Source organism: Argiope bruennichi, chromosome X2, assembly GCF_947563725.1.
Source record: "Argiope bruennichi chromosome X2, qqArgBrue1.1, whole genome shotgun sequence".
NCBI lineage: Eukaryota > Metazoa > Arthropoda > Arachnida > Araneae > Araneidae > Argiope > Argiope bruennichi.
The window spans coordinates 28,595,388-28,609,701 of record NC_079163.1 but is presented as its reverse complement, the minus strand read 5'-3'; the positions used below and the strand labels follow the sequence as shown (position 1 = coordinate 28,609,701).

Below are 14,314 nucleotides of genomic sequence, written 5' to 3'. Positions count from 1 at the left end.
TTTGAGCACTTAACATCGTCGACATCACTCGCATTGAATTCTTAGTCGCCCTATTAAAAATGTTCGGTAAAATGTTCACATATTGTTCACATGTCGCCTTGTCGGTTATATTGCCAAAAGTAGTGCAAATTAAAAGTGCGATGAGCGACATTTGAATCGGGTGTCTGAAAATCTGTGGGTATTCAACATTCATTGCATTCAATTCATAGTGGGGCCGTCCAAAAATTGTCAGCAGAATGCAAATATCTTTTTCATTTTGTCGGACAAATTATAAGCTCGTTGAACGACATTTTAATCAAATATTTGAAGTACATCATACTCCATTGTCCCCCTTGCCCCTCTGCTCCCGCCACCTCTGCCTCCAATATGTTTAAAATGCAGAAATAAACCTTCGGTTCTTGCCGAATAATACAGTCTTTTGGCACTTGTTAAAAATTTCAAAGATTTTCAATACAAATATAGGCTTGTAACAAAGTTAATATTATATTATTTTTATAAGATTTGTGTCTTGATATTATTTATTTTGCAATATATACTGAATTATTCGATAGCAATATAAGCATTAACTAAGATTGCTTCAATATGTGGTATTTCATTTTTACTTTATTGTATACGAAGTAGTATCGAGACGGTAATGTAATCGTCAAAAAATTAGAACTCTAGATTTTGATGAAACTCTTCGTTTCGGAAGTCTGGGTCATTAATATATTTTTTGGCATTATGGCTCTTTGTCACTTTGTCAGTGTATCGGTCTTTGACAAAGATATTTCAAGCATTTTGAGGTTGATAAATGAAGCTTCGTAAACGGTCTTTTTACCAAATTTGTAAATTTCTGTCAAATGTTGAGCAAAATCTGTTCAGAGGAAGTCCGTCTGTTCGATTACAAAATTCGGTAATTACAAAATGCAAAGAGTTATGTCAAAATTTGGTACACGCGTTTATCATCTATAATAAAGATTCATTTCAAATTTTGAACGAAATCTGTCAGGCATTTCACCGCCTGTAGCCCCGTTTTCTCGTACACGCAAACGCGATAATTTATTAACGTACTGACTGAAATCAATGAAATTTATGTTTTGTAACTACAATTGTAGTTCCGTATCAAATTTTGGTATGAATAGATCTACAAAAAGGCGTCCAAAACACGTATTATTAAAATAGTTTCAGTAAAAATGCTAGATTCATGCTCAAGATTCACATTTTGTAACTATCGCCAGATCTGTAGTTTATAACTACTTTGTATGTCGTTGGTGAACGCCATGCAAAGTATTATCCATGGTCCACACTTTTATGTAGGAGAAGTGGGGGGGGGCGATTAATTCGACGGTATGCAAGAATAGGGATGACGAATATTTTACAAGCGGTTATTACGTAACCAAAATTAAAGTCACAAATACCAGTGATCAATACTTTTCAAAGAGGGGTGTGATTCAAATCCTTGATAGGATTGATATACTGGTGATATTTCGATTACAGGTTTTAGATCACGATAGAAAGTAACAATCGATACTATATCACTGAAGTTTACCGGAGCGGTGACTTCACTGGGAAGTAACAATCGATAAGATCTGTCCAATGGAAGCTCTCGAACGGAACGGAACAGAATAGGAGAAATCTGTGAATGGCTTGAAAAGTGAACAGACCGGTTATTCTTGGAATTATCGTATCATTGAATTGCATATCACTGAAATTTATCGGAGCGGTGACTTTACTGGAAAGTGTGAAGTCGTCGCTCCATTTCATGATAGTGATCTTGACCTTCAGATATTCGCATTTGATGAGGCACTATTCCATACAAATCCTTTTTAATTGCTTGTGACTTGACTTTGCATATATTCCGTTTACTGTTGGCGCCATCTATTGGTAGAATATATAACTAAAGTAAACAATTTAAAGAAATGACATATATATTTAATTCAAATTTTTCAGAAAATGGTTCACTCCAATAAAGAAATTAAATAGTTTTGAAAAAAATCAAATTTAAGAAAGCTGAAACAGATAAGTTAATTCAATCGCACGTTACTTAAGTATTAAATTAAGTAAAATACCGGGTGTTTCAAAAATGACCGGTATATTTCAAAAATCAATAAAAACTAAACGGGTAGCGATAGAAATATACCGATTGTTGCAATATGTTTCGGACAACAGTAAATTTTCAAGCAGACAAACTTGAGAAATTTGTTACAATTTACAACAACAGATGGCGCTGCAAGCTATTTGAGAGATGTAGAAGACGCAGTCTGAGTTCGCCATTCTGTAAGTCGTCTTTCTGCTTTAAGCATGTGCTGTTCACAGATTGCAAGTTTGTTGTGAAAAAATGGTTTATTCCTTAGAGCAAAGGATTTTTCTGGTGTTGGAATTCCACCGCGTAGAACACAGTGTTGTTGCAAAAAGACGAAGTTTTCAATGAAAGTTTAATGTAACCAAGGAGCCTAAAAGCGATACAATAAAGGATCTGTTTGAAAAATTTTGAAATGGCTAGACATGAACCCCTGCGACTTCTTTCTGTGGGGGCACTTGAAAGATCAGGTGAACCGCCACAATCCAGAAACAATTGAACAACTGAAGCAATACTTCTGTTCTGCATGTGAAGCCATCCCGCCTGAGACGTTTACACGGGTTTGTGTTTATTTCATACTGAAACTACGCCATGTTATTGCTGCGCATGGTGGATGTTTGGAAAATATCGTAGTTTAGATTTTTTTCCAGACTGCAGCACCATCTGTTGTTGAAAATTGTAATTAATTTTGCAAGTTTGTCTGCCTGAAAATTTAGTGTTCTCCCAAGTATATTGCAACAAACGGTGTATTTTTATCATTGCCCGTTTAGTTTTTATTGATTTTTGAAATATACCGGTCATTTTTGAAACACCCGGTAAGTATTAAATTAAATTATTAAGTAATATATTATAGTAATAGTAAGTAAAGTAAATTAAGTATTAATTACAATTAATAAATTTTATATTTAATATTAAGTAATTTTTAATTTATAATATGATTGAAATAACAGATATTTGGAACAAATATTTAAAAATAACAATAGCAAAATTATTTGTTATTCAAAAAATCGTGGATTATGTATCTCTATGCAAGAATGTTTCGGAAAGCGCATTCCCATTTGTTTTTGTCTAAGAATCGAAAATTATTTTAAAATAATAACTAATTGAAAAGGAATCTAAGTTCGTTTTCCAGTTGTTTTGTTGTTCTTTTTTCTTATTCTCCAGGCCTTTTGTATAAATTCAGTTTAACCACCAACCCGTTCTGTGACAGCTACATTGAAGAAAATGACATTATTCACAACCTGCTAACCTGCACAAAATATTTTGTCTGTATAAAAGAATTTTAGAGCACATTAAATTGTTCATTCGAACATTTCCTGCAGTTTCCATTTATCACATATTTTTTCGTCAACAAAAACCATCGGAACAAGCTTCCAGGTACTAAGTTATTTATTAACTGGAACCACGTACCAATAAGGGGTCTTCATATTTGCTTGGACGAACTAACCGCTCCATAGACCATATGGCACTTTTCTGACTTAAATGTAAAATAACTCTAGGAGCTCTATCAGGATAAGTTAAGCACGTAAGTACATGGAAGTAATGCTAATATATTTATAGTATGGAATTTTAAATTATTTATATTCTCTTCAATTTATTATATCATTGAAATTAAGTATAGCAATAGACAGCAATTTCGGCAAAGAGAAACTGATTTTGTTTTAAAAAAATTGTATATCTAGGAATATTTATTGTATAAGTTTTGTTATTTTCTTAGAAATTCATCATCAATATCAGCGTTAAGAAGCCCTAAAAAGTGTAAATTATTGTAAAAATTTAAACTGCTTTGAAAGGTTGCTTTATTGGTATTGTCATTATTTATCAGATCAACACAAAATGCGATTTGACATCCGTAATCTCAGATTTTGATGAAATTTTGTTTCCTTCCATGGGTTTATGTGAGCATGCAAAATATACCTTACTGTATTCTTTTATGGATATTTTGACAAGTTTTCTAATGTTGGGCACGGTTTGGCCGATTTTTCTGAATCTTCATAGTTGTAATTACTTCCCTTAATTTTGGTTTGACTTTTTAAATATTATAACAGCTTCTCTGTTTGAATTTTGGGTATTGCAGTATCTTCCGTTTCTACTGAATGATAAATCACATCACTGAATTTAAGCTTTTAAGAACATCTTTCAGATGTATAGGGATAGCAACTGTTTGAAAACAATCATTCACATCATTTTTAATGAGTTTTCAAACAGCCAATGAATATCTTTAACATATCCTGTCATGAAAATGGCATCTAGTAGAATGTTAAAAATTGTGGAATAATTTTAGTCATTAAAAACAAAAACCTCAGATTGACAGTCAAATTTCTGCTGCACTTTTTGTTAAATTTATGCAATTTAAATTTTGATGTAGAAAATGGGTCCTTTTCAATATATATACAGTGTCAAATCCTTCTCCATTTCTATTGCTCATTCAGTAACAGCTGCTATCTTTATACACCTGATTTTATAAAAGTTACTGGAAATGTTAACGTTTAATACGCTTTTAATGGCACATCTTTTAATGAACAATACATATTGGATGTAAAGAGATAATGTGTTTCATGTAGATAGCATTTTACCATGTTTAATTGAATTGCTGATAACATACAAGCTACAGCTACCTATATTTATTAACAATATAAAAAGTTCTTTTTATAATTCACCATTTAATTCTTTAAAAACTTTGAATTTACTAATTGAAAATTAATCAAGATAGATGAAGGTTTTCCCAAATACAGTTTTTCTGTAAAATTCATAAGTCTTGTAAAATATCTTTGCTATGGAATGCTTCACAAAAATTGAAGTTTCATATTTGTGTCGAACTCTTTATTATTACAAGATTGAATATATAAATTCTGATGATTTTCTGAATGTTCTTTTGAAACATTAGATTGTGCTCATGAAAATCAGCAATATATTGGAAAAAAAAATAATTAATACTTGAAGGTGTGAAGTAATGATGTATGAAATTGAGAGTATTTTATTAACCAACAAGAGGCATTTTTGGCAATCTTGCTGTCTGGGAATACTTCTTGAAACAAGTTTGAAATCTCTTTGCAAGAGTTATATAGATAATAAATATCCGTACACTTAAAAATCCACTTTATTTCTGCATCTAAGGGTTTAGAAGACACGATAAATGACGTAATTGTATTATATCGGTTCCTTGGTCTGTTCCTTAATAATTATGCATGTTAATCCTGCCTTTTTTTGCCAAATTTCTCTTCCTCTATGCTGCAGAAAGAGAAAAGATTGATGGCTAACAGCGTAGCCATATTGTCAACTGTTATCTATTAATGGAATTCTCATGATAACACCTAGGCAAACTGGTTTTATCTTCTCTTTAAAAATTAATGGATGTATATTTTATATTTTAAAGGACTTAATGATTGTATCAAGTATTTTGCTAGGGTTTCTAGAACAGTGAAATAAAATTCTATATTTCAATGACTGTCGGAATTTTTAAAGTTATTAGCACTGAACTGAAATTTTCTGAAGCCATCAAATCTGAGCATCTCTTCTCATGATACGACTTTGAGTATGAGTGTTTGTTTTTTCACAGGTCAATCATTTCTACTTTTGGATTAAGTTTGTACATTTTGCGGCCTTATTTAAAATTAAATCTTCCAGCTATCCTAAGTTTTAAATTATTTAGCTATTTGTACAATCTTAATTATTTTTGAATTTTTTTTTAAATTTTGTGCAAGGAAAAAGGTAAAATGTAATCAGCACCTAAATTTTCTTACTTAAATGAAATATATATATATATGAAAACCATTATTTTTTTTGTTGTTGTTATCCATGAATATATTATTAAATACAAAACAAGATTCTAAAGTTTGTCTGAACTGCTGATCAAGAAATATTTTCTCAGTTTTTAAGATGTAAATGACGAAAAACAATGTCTGAAATTGTTTTGTAAATGAAAAAATACTTGACAGTTGATGGTTGATTTAATGAGAACTAATTATGAAACTACAGATATGAATTTTTATTTGTGCAAGGACATTGTTTCTTTTCAGCATATTTGAATTTCAAAAAATTTCAAATTCTTTCTCTCTCTCATATATGAGAGAGAGAAACTGTAAGGCATTAGGAATGCATGACTTTTGCTATTCTTGCAGCTGTTTTTGACAAACTGTTAATCAATGTTTGGAATTTAGGATGAAATGGAACTTTACAAATCTGTTATTTGTATTTCAGAAATAAGCATAACCATTGAGATAAGGCTGTGCTTTCTTGTTAAAAAGAAATAATTGTTTTCAAAATAATATAATATAGCTGCAATCAGCTGTTATATTTTTCATTAAAAAACATTAAAATAGTTATAAGGAAATATCTAGCAGCTGGTAAATGCTGTTATAAAGGAATACATTGCGTGAAGAATACCTGCTTTTGTTCAGTGTAAGCTGAAATTGAAATTGTTGAAAAGTTTAAGCAGAACTATGTTTTGAAAGAGTGAGTGATATATGATCAGGTAAATAAAAGATACAAGCCTGCCAATATGATGGGCACATTTTAATTGGAATGTTTAGATGCAAGATTTGCGAGAAATTTACATGTTTGGAGTATTTTAATCATTTGTTTAGACTGCAATGAATATGAATTATAAGTATATATTTTATATAATAAATATATATAAATATTTATTTTCACTTCATTCCGTTAATTTTTTGGTCAGATTATATTGTTTTTGGAAATAATGTAATTATCAAATGCATTTATTTTTAAATAACTATTCGGTACTTACATATTAATCCTGCCGCAGCTACAGATTTGGCGTAAAAATTTTAGGTGTAGATTGGCGGTTTTTAAGTGCCGCCAATCTACAAATCATAAAACACTTTATTTAAAATCAAAATAGTCAATCGGATTTCGGTAGAAAATAGGCTGATATAGAGTTTAACATAGATTCAAAACAGTCTCTATTTTCTTTCACCTGATGCTGTCGCCATATTCATCATCACTGCTAAATAAGATTCCAAATGATGTCTTGCTGTCCCTCTGTCTTTTGTTCTTCCATTTAGCACTGCCCCACATTCTCTCAACTGTTTGTGTATGGACTCCTGTATCAGGATCAATAAAATTGTGTTTATGATTCACTTTAGCATGTAGGAATCCTTCTATTCTATTTGTTTGGTAACCTTTCCAACTGTCAGAATAAGTTGTGTTACCATCTGAAATGTTTTCAATAATTTTGTCAAGAAGGGTAGAGCCAGTTCTATTAGTAACAGTGACAACAAACGAATCTTTTGTTTCTTTACATATACCACCAAACACCCACTGTTCGGGTAATACTCGACCACAATTATTTTTATGTTTAGTAAATAAACTTTCATCAACTTCCACAATGCAATCTGGTCCACCTACCTTCTTGTTTGGTTTATTCTCCATACCCAAGGCACATAATTCACGCAAGTAATTGTTCCAATCTATATCAGTTTTATCCGATAAATCAAGTTGCTTTTCACAAAATTTAATCGATATCAACTCCTCGCACCAGCAGTATATGAATCTCAAAGCTGAACAAAATGGAATTCTTCCCTTAAACCAGTTGTCTTTTCTAAGTCCCACTTGCTGATTACACTGTCTTAAATTACATTTCCAAAACAAAGTTTCATGTCGTGGGAATTGGTGCATTTTTGTTTTTTTGGTAAAATATTTCGCTCCTGAAAAAAATAAAATTTTATCTCGTTCTGTATTTGGCAAATCCCAAAGACACATTTTCGTTGCACTAAAAAATGGCATCAAAAATCAGCAAACACGGTAACAAGTAATCCAAAAGATAACCGCGTGCTAACAACGGGGTTACTTTGGGCAAACAGGATTGTTCTTAATTGGTGCATTAGCACAAAAACCGCCAAATCTGTAGCTACGGTGGTGTTAATACATAAGTACCTACTATTCTTTAAAATTCTTTCTTCTGGGTATTACCCATATCCTATTACAACTTAATTTTAATAATTACACTCTTGTAAATTTTATGTTCTATTATAGTGTACAGGAAATACATGCAATATTTCATGTTGTAGAGTGCACACACTTGTAGAAAATTAATATATTTCATGCTGTGTAAATATTTGTTTTTAAGCAGCTATAAGCAGGACTCTATTTTTAAATAGAGAAAATAGATAATTACCTAGAGGTCCCGATATCTTTTGCATAATAACTTAATTTGGTGCTACCTTGGCCATAAAATTTTCTATTGAAAACTACCCTTATAAAGATTAAATTAAATGGGCATTGCATTCCCTCGAAAGCTTGATGTGGTCCTGGCTGTGAGATTTCTATATTGTACTTCAGAAGAAAGTGGTTTTCAATCCTGTAGCAATATAGTTCTCTTTTTTTTTTTTTTTTTTTTGGAAATCCCCCACGCTTTTGCTTGCACATCAAGAGGCATTTTAGTAAAAAAAAAAAAAAAAAAAAAGATGAAAGAAGGAAGTGTTTACATTTAGCAATAGGGACAATTCGGATTATTCGCAGAATTGGTAGTAACTGCTCATTTTTCTCCGCAATACCCCTTAGCCATGTATAATCATCAAGAAGTGCTAATCGCAAGATTGAACGGATATTATTTAAATGTAATCAAACTGTTTTTGATTGAGTAGTGTTCTAAAGAGGACACTTTCTACTTTTTTTTTTATAAATGATTGAACTATATTTTGAAAATTATAGGCTTTATTTTTCAGTACCTTTATTGAATGTTTTTTCCCATTAAGTAATTTTACGATATTTAAAAATATATAAAGCTACCAAGATACTTTTGATACATCATTTTTTTTTTAATAACTTATTTTTCCACATATAAATTGTTTTAATTTGTGTCTGAAGTTAGTAAATTTTTAAAAATTTGTACAATCAGTATTTTTACTTAAGATTCTTTTTCTGCTTATTTATTGGATGGATTCTTTCAAATCTCAAAACTAAAAATGTATAAAAAGGAAGATAATTTAAACTCCATAAATTATTAACTGTACAAATTAAAATAAATATTGTAAATTTTATCAAATAAAAGCACATGTTAGATCATATTTAAGTGACTTTTATAATGTACTATGTAATTTCGCAGTAGTTTTTTCAAATATAAACCAAAAAGGTTTTGGGGAATTCGTACAATGTATTTATCATTTGTTGTCTGTAATGGATTTAAATTTTAAAAAATTGTTATTGTTGCTTTTTTGTACCAGTGATGTCGTCATCCAAATCAAAAACGATTAATCCATTTTTTAGGAGTGAAAATTTCTCCGATATGCTTGAAAGTTCCCTTCATCTATTTCGGCGCTTAAAAACCTATTTTGGAACATCAAAACTAAACTTGCCCTTGCTGACCCTCAGGAACTTTGTTAGTGTGGTAGTAGTTTAAAAAGATTACAAAATGCCTTCTGTAAAAATTCATACTGTTTTAAAATATGTTTTGATAACGAAAACATAGTTTTTGACTCGTCTTTTGTTTCCATTCCAAATTTTAAGAATGAAGTCAATTTTTAATAGCTTGTATAGCTTTTCTGTTAGTATAATTTAACAAATGATAGTTGATGTAGTGACTTCCCTATATTGCACTTCCCTACTTTTTCAATTCTCAGAAGTATATTTTAAATAGTAGATTATTTGCAAAATAAATTGAGTAAAACATCAGTTATTAACCTGACAGAAGGATAACAACACCTAGATAGTTCCGAAAAATATTAAAAGTGACTTAAAGATTGCTATGAAACATAAGTACCACTGCTAATATCCTTTGACTGACTGATTAGGAGATACCAAGTTCTGGTGGCTGATCTGAGCCACTTGTTTATACGTGTTGAAGAAAACTTTTTAGAATGTGTTTGTATTTGCTCGAAAAACAGCATCATATGGTTTGGTTACAGTTATAATGGTTTGATTGCTTATAAGATTTCCTGAAATAAAATAACTGTTAATTGTTGAACGGGCTGAAGTTTAGAATTGACTTAATTTATTGACTAAATAGAATAAATTAAGTGGTCATTAAAGACTAAATGAAATAGTAATATAATTTTCTATTATTTAGGTCTAATTGTGAAAATAAGGAAATTTATTTCTTAATCTGTTTTGATATAATTTTTATAGTCTATTTTATAGCATTTATGTATTTTTCTTTAACTTTTAGAATTGAAAAAGTTGCTCTCTTATTTTAATCTTGCATTATCAAATTTATCTAATTATAAGATCTTTTGAAGCTTTTTATCATGTATGGGGAAATCGAGTTTTGAAGTCGGTAAAAATAAAAGAAGGCCTGAAAAGGTTACCCATGCATTTTATTTTCTTATGAGGTAGAAATATGAAAAAAAAATATTTTCTTTTATTATCTTATTACTTTTTCATGATAGACCATTTCATGTAGAGCTCTGTATTTTATACCATCAATTTTCAAAATAATATTTATATACTTTTCTTGTCCCTGTATAGATATTTGATGGCTTAATTAATTTCTTCATTCCTTATATACTAAAATATAAGAAATTTTCATAATTAATAAATTTAAAAAATATTCATTTTTCTATAAAGGAACAAACTAGGCCTAATATAAGAACTCCATTAGGTTGTAATTCTAAATAATTTGAAATAGAGCAGAAATATTTTTATACTTACTGTCTATATATGTTTACAAGAATAAACAAGACACAGAAACGTCTAGTGGTAATTTTTGTGGATATTGTTCTTGTTGCTCAAAGCATCAAAAAAGAAATATTAGAATTTGTTAAATTTTCAAGTAACAGTTGCTTTCTTCAAATATGAAACAAAGAATGGTTGTATATTTGTTGAGCAGCTTTTGTAAAAAAAAAAAAAAAAAGTTTTTGTATGGATTAATCAAATACCATAGTTGACCCATGTGGCGGACTTGACTTAGATTTACAAAAAAAAAATTAATACAATAGAATATGCATTATTAGGAAGCAGTTGTATTATATAAGCAAGTAAACGCATGGTCATTGTTAAAAAATTAAATGAAAAAGTTTGCTGTTATAAATAATCAAAATATTCTTAGTCTTGAAATTATGCTTATTGAGATTGCTTTTTATTTATTTATATATATATATATATATATTTAACATGCACCTATTTGTATTATTTTCCAAAAACTTTACCTTACTTGATTGTAAATAAATTTTAACTTTATTTCTTAAAAATTAAAATTTACATTTCTCCATAATGGAAAAAGTTAAACGATTGCATTCAAATTTAAAATTTAGTAGTATCAAATTTAAAATCTAGTTGTATGCATGTATTTTAGTCTAAATCCTTATGGCTTAGGAGTGCAATTTTTTATTAAATGCTTGCTAAAAATATTGTTTTAGAAAATCATTATAAATAAGTATTTAAAAAGAAAAAAGAAACTGATCAATTTTTTTCTTGTGGATGTTTCAATTTTGAACTCCTAAAATGAAATGCTTCCATTTTTACTGAAATAACCAGAATCAATTTACGAAAAGAGGGACAAATGACACTACTTTTTCTCAGTTTTAAGAAGTGTTACAAGGAAGATGTTTTTGTTTAATCTGATAGTTATAATGGTAAGGGTAAGAAGAATGCTATATCGTAGAAGCCATTTCTTTCCATGCCTCTGGAAGAGTTATTCTGTAATTTTCCAAAATTTTCTTTTATTCTTGCATTAAAGGCTAGAATACAACACAAATTCCTCATAAAATACAGATTTTGGAAAAGAAACTTGAAAGTGCTTGTCTACCTATTCAAATAATTAGTAGATTCTTTATATGATTTTCTTTAACTCTGTGGAGTTACTACTGTTGTTTTCATTCATTGGCAATGAATCTTCCCATTGCACATTGGATGATTGAATGGAATAAAGGATTAAGAATATATTGGGAAATGAAAGCAGAAGTGTTAATTCAGTCTTGGGCATGAAATTGTAAATGTTTATTGGCACAGTATTTACAGCAGCAAATTTTTAAAAATTTACCAGCATTGTATTACGAAATGTTGATATTTTTGAAAAGATGTTTCTTTATAGAAATGATCATCTTTATGAAAAGTATGTATATAAAAAGTATGTATATAACATGTAATTTTATCTATCATTTTCTAAGTAAAAATGAAAACTAAATACTTTTCCTGACATGTTACATTTTACTGTTTTGATATTTATAAATCTATGCTTTTTTTAATTAAAATTTTTGATCTAGTGATTAAAAGTATAAATGTTAAAAAAATGTTATGTGGAACAAACCTGTTATTCTATGAATTTTCAATTAGTCATTTTTCTATTGAGGTATGTATAATCTTTAATTGTTTCCCCCCCCCCCCCCTAGAAAATGGCTGGACAAGTATTTCAACTTCCTGACTTCGATTTTTTTGACTGGGATGATGATGACTTTGTTGCAAGCCCAAGAGATGGTAATCCAGGTATTAGGGTATATATAGTACCTACAAGACCTGTTGCAGTAGATGAACATACTCGTAATAGGGCTAATGCAATATATGCATCTATTGAGTTTGTCCACCTTTACTGTGAAATTAAGCAAGATAGGGATTTCCTTATCGAGGTATTTCCCCAAGAAGTTGAATTTCCTGAAGTAGGGCCCAATTCCAAACTAGAATGGTGTAATTTCTGTTTAGGCTCCAGATTGTGTACCAGAATTTATAATGAAGGATATGAAGAACCTGGTAGAGCAATGGCTGGTCATAGTCCACTCTTGAGTATTGTTGTTCATCTTGATCAGGATGCATTATTTATGCTGCTTAAGTATCTCCATGAATGGTTCTTAAGTATTGGAATGGAGGACTCATTAGGTGGATGGTTGTATGCTGTTCTTGCATGCATACGTTTGCCATTAGCAGAAGGCGTTGGAGCAGCTATTGCAACACTTTATAATGACTGCGAGGAGCGTCTGAAATTTTGTAATGATCCATCTGAAAGAAAGCGTTTGTATCAGTTTTGTGCCATTTTTGATGTTCATTTTCACAATCATTTGAATTGAATTGGCAGATTTTTGGAATCTTGTTTGAATTTGTAGAAGACGCACATTATCTTATGTATTTTTACAATATTAAAGATTTTTGAATAATTTACTGACTTTTTAACTGATATTCTTATTCTTCTAAAATTCTCATGATTTATGTTCCTAAAAATCTCATGATCTCTTATCATTTCATTTTCATTCAGGCATTCCATGTCACAGAATCTGATATTCTGCTGGTTTTTCATTTGTTATGAAGTTTTTATATCTTTTAAACTTATTTTTGAACATGAATCTGTGCATCTAAGTTTAAAATATTTCACTCCATTTGATGTTCGTAGTTAATGTGCAATTTAGATTAAATCTGTTATTAAATGTTATTGAATATATTATGTAATAAATGTATGTAAAATGTGTTGTAAATAATGTTTAACCATTTTAAAAACATATTTGTAAAAATTGTCATCATTCATTATTATTGTTTAAGAGGAAGATGGGGCTGAATAATAAAAGTTGAATTAGTATATTTTGAACAAAACTGGAAAACAAAGCAAAGCATCTTTTAAATTTGTTTGTGTTTTCTACATATTAAAAACAAATCAAGTTTAGTATTTGGCGATTTTATTTAACTGAAATCCTCGTTTCTCTTAAAATAGTTGCATTATAAGAATGTTCCTTCCTGTCATTTGTTATTTTAATGTTTATCTCTGTATTTTATTCTGTATTTGTCATGCGATTTTAATACATATAACTTAAAATGTTATGCTTTCTCTGTCACAAATTTGATATTTTTAGTTTGGATCTGTTATAAGATTTATATTATCTGTTTATTATTATTTATTATATTATCTGTTTATTATTATTTATTATATTATCTGTTTATTATTATTTATTATATTATCTGTTTATTATTATTTATTATATTATCTGTTATATATAATATATATCTGTTATAATATATGAAGATCTGCATTTTGTCACTTGTGTACTAACGAAATCAATTGAATGTACTACTTAATGTAATTTGAATGTGAAAAGTAATAAACATTTAAAATGTGTCAAACGATATGTAATCATTGTAAAAATACTATGTCTGGTCTATAATTGTCGCCATTCATTATTAGTGAGTAAATATGTGGAGAGAGATAGAACTGAATAGTTATAGATTTGGAGTTTAAATACTCAGAAGAAAAATAAAAGTATCCACGAAATGTAAATCCCTCTCATTATCAATCTTAAAGGGTTTTTTTTTTCCCCCATTCTTCATATTTAAACAGGGAGAGGGGGGAATCCTCCCATGCCATATTGAAAAACATTAATG

At 29.5% G+C, this 14,314-nt stretch overlaps 1 protein-coding gene across 1 annotated transcript; it reads left to right on the top strand.

Moving 5' to 3' along the window:
- Positions 1–3,475: 3,475 nt before the first annotated feature.
- LOC129959986 (gem-associated protein 2-like) lies at positions 3,476–13,789 on the top strand. Its single transcript, XM_056072950.1, has 2 exons — positions 3,476–3,584; positions 12,346–13,789. The coding sequence occupies exon 2, from the start codon at positions 12,349–12,351 to the stop codon at positions 13,012–13,014; it is 666 nt and encodes a 221-aa protein (XP_055928925.1). The 5' UTR covers positions 3,476–3,584; positions 12,346–12,348; the 3' UTR covers positions 13,015–13,789.
- The last annotated feature ends 525 nt before the right edge of the window (positions 13,790–14,314 follow it).

Excerpts from the sequence above, each read along its gene's own strand:
- LOC129959986 (XM_056072950.1), top strand. The coding sequence starts at position 12,349 with ATGGCTGGACAAGTATTTCAACTTCCTGACTTCGATTTTTTTGACTGG.